Raw genomic sequence first — 1,365 nt, 5'->3', positions numbered from 1 at the left:
TTTTTTTTTTAAAAAGAGAACACCGGAAATACGTAGGATATTTCACTTGCGCGCGTATATGTTAATAGAAACAAAAGTATACTTTTTAAGATTTTCATCTTGCACACGCGGTATTTTTTATAATCAACTTTTGTAAATATAATATAAATATTAATTTTAAATATTATACCCATGGGAAGCACTTGGTAATGAAGAACAAAAGTAGATTGTAGACGAAGAAGATGCATCCGCCACCGATACCTCGAGCCCTTAGGGGCATTAGTTCGCCGGTCATCAGTCCAGGAAGCGTCAGCAGACCCACGGTGTTCGCACCGACGTAAAATAACAAACATACGGCTAACACATAAGCCTGAAATTGTTCGTCAAGTTTCATCGATGCGTTATACACGAATTATAGAACAAAGCAATTGGGATACTCACGTCTACGGAAGATTCCTCCTTCCGGGCGATCATGTATCCCGCGAGAGTCAACGAAGCCAAGGACGTGCCTAGCGCCGAAATGATACCTAAGGATCGCCTGCCCATTTTAAGTAGAACAACGCAAGATACAATGGAGAAGATAAATCTGATGATTGCCGTCACCACGGCCGCCAAATAATTATCGACTTCGCCGCCGCCTACAAGAGCAAGAGTTGCGCGATAAAAGTTGCTCGTTTAGATACATCTACTTTAAAGATTTGCTCGGGCGGAAATTAAAGTTTCGCCGGAAAATGAAATTGACACTCTTCCTCACCGATATCCTTCATCATATCGACGGCGTAGAACACGATAATGTACGTTCCGCTGCTCAATTGAAGAATATTGAATACGTTAATGATAATCAATGGTTTCAGCACGCCCGGATCTCGTACAGTGGACATCACCGAGGAGATCCTTTTCTTCAGCGAGACATTTACAGGCTTCTCAGTCAGATCCGTTCTCATCCCCGTATTCAAGAGAGCTATTTCGGCATTCATCTAATTAATTAAAAACAGTTTCGCTTTAATTACATCATCGTGATACTGTCGCATCAATATTTAGCTCATTTACTTCTTTATGTTCCTGTAATACGCAAGTTTACGAGTTTCTACCTGCTCTATATCGCCACCTCTGAGCCATAAAAGGGCCTTCTTGGCTTCTTCATCTCTCTTCCGTCTAACGAGCCAGGCCGGACTTTCGGGCACCAAACAGAGAGCGATAAAAGCTATAATAGGAAGCACGACGCCGCTAAAGGCCACAATGTCCCAATTAAAAGATGCTCCCAAAGCGTAAACCAGCAGGATACCGAGACAGTACGAGGCGAACGAACCGATTAGTAGAAAGCCACGTAAGCTAGGGTACGCCATTTCTCCTACTAGAACCTGGCGAATTTACAGAGTAAATTGT

At 42.6% G+C, this 1,365-nt stretch overlaps 1 protein-coding gene across 1 annotated transcript; it reads right to left on the bottom strand.

The window, feature by feature from the left end:
• Positions 1-82: 82 nt before the first annotated feature.
• Positions 83-1,350, bottom strand: LOC115244063 (facilitated trehalose transporter Tret1-2 homolog). Its single transcript, XM_029821474.1, has 4 exons — positions 1,071-1,350; positions 734-956; positions 421-617; positions 83-349 (listed from the first exon to the last, which is right to left on the bottom strand). The coding sequence occupies exons 1-4, from the start codon at positions 1,323-1,325 to the stop codon at positions 164-166; spliced, it is 861 nt and encodes a 286-aa protein (XP_029677334.1). The 5' UTR covers positions 1,326-1,350; the 3' UTR covers positions 83-163.
• Between the last annotated feature and the right edge of the window lie 15 nt (positions 1,351-1,365).

The sequence above is a fragment of the Formica exsecta genome, unplaced genomic scaffold (assembly GCF_003651465.1).
Source record: "Formica exsecta isolate Colony F162 unplaced genomic scaffold, ASM365146v1 C16411465, whole genome shotgun sequence".
Classification (NCBI taxonomy): domain Eukaryota; kingdom Metazoa; phylum Arthropoda; class Insecta; order Hymenoptera; family Formicidae; genus Formica; species Formica exsecta.
This window is presented reverse-complemented; position numbering and strand designations above follow the sequence as displayed.

Coding starts and splice junctions, on each gene's coding strand:
- LOC115244063 (XM_029821474.1), bottom strand. CDS start 1,325: ATGGCGTACCCTAGCTTACGTGGCTTTCTACTAATCGGTTCGTTCGCC. Junction 618..733: donor CGATATGATGAAGGATATCG/GTGAGGAAGAGT, acceptor TTGCTCTTGTAG/GCGGCGGCGAAGTCGATAAT. Junction 350..420: donor AGGAGGAATCTTCCGTAGAC/GTGAGTATCCCA, acceptor GAACAATTTCAG/GCTTATGTGTTAGCCGTATG.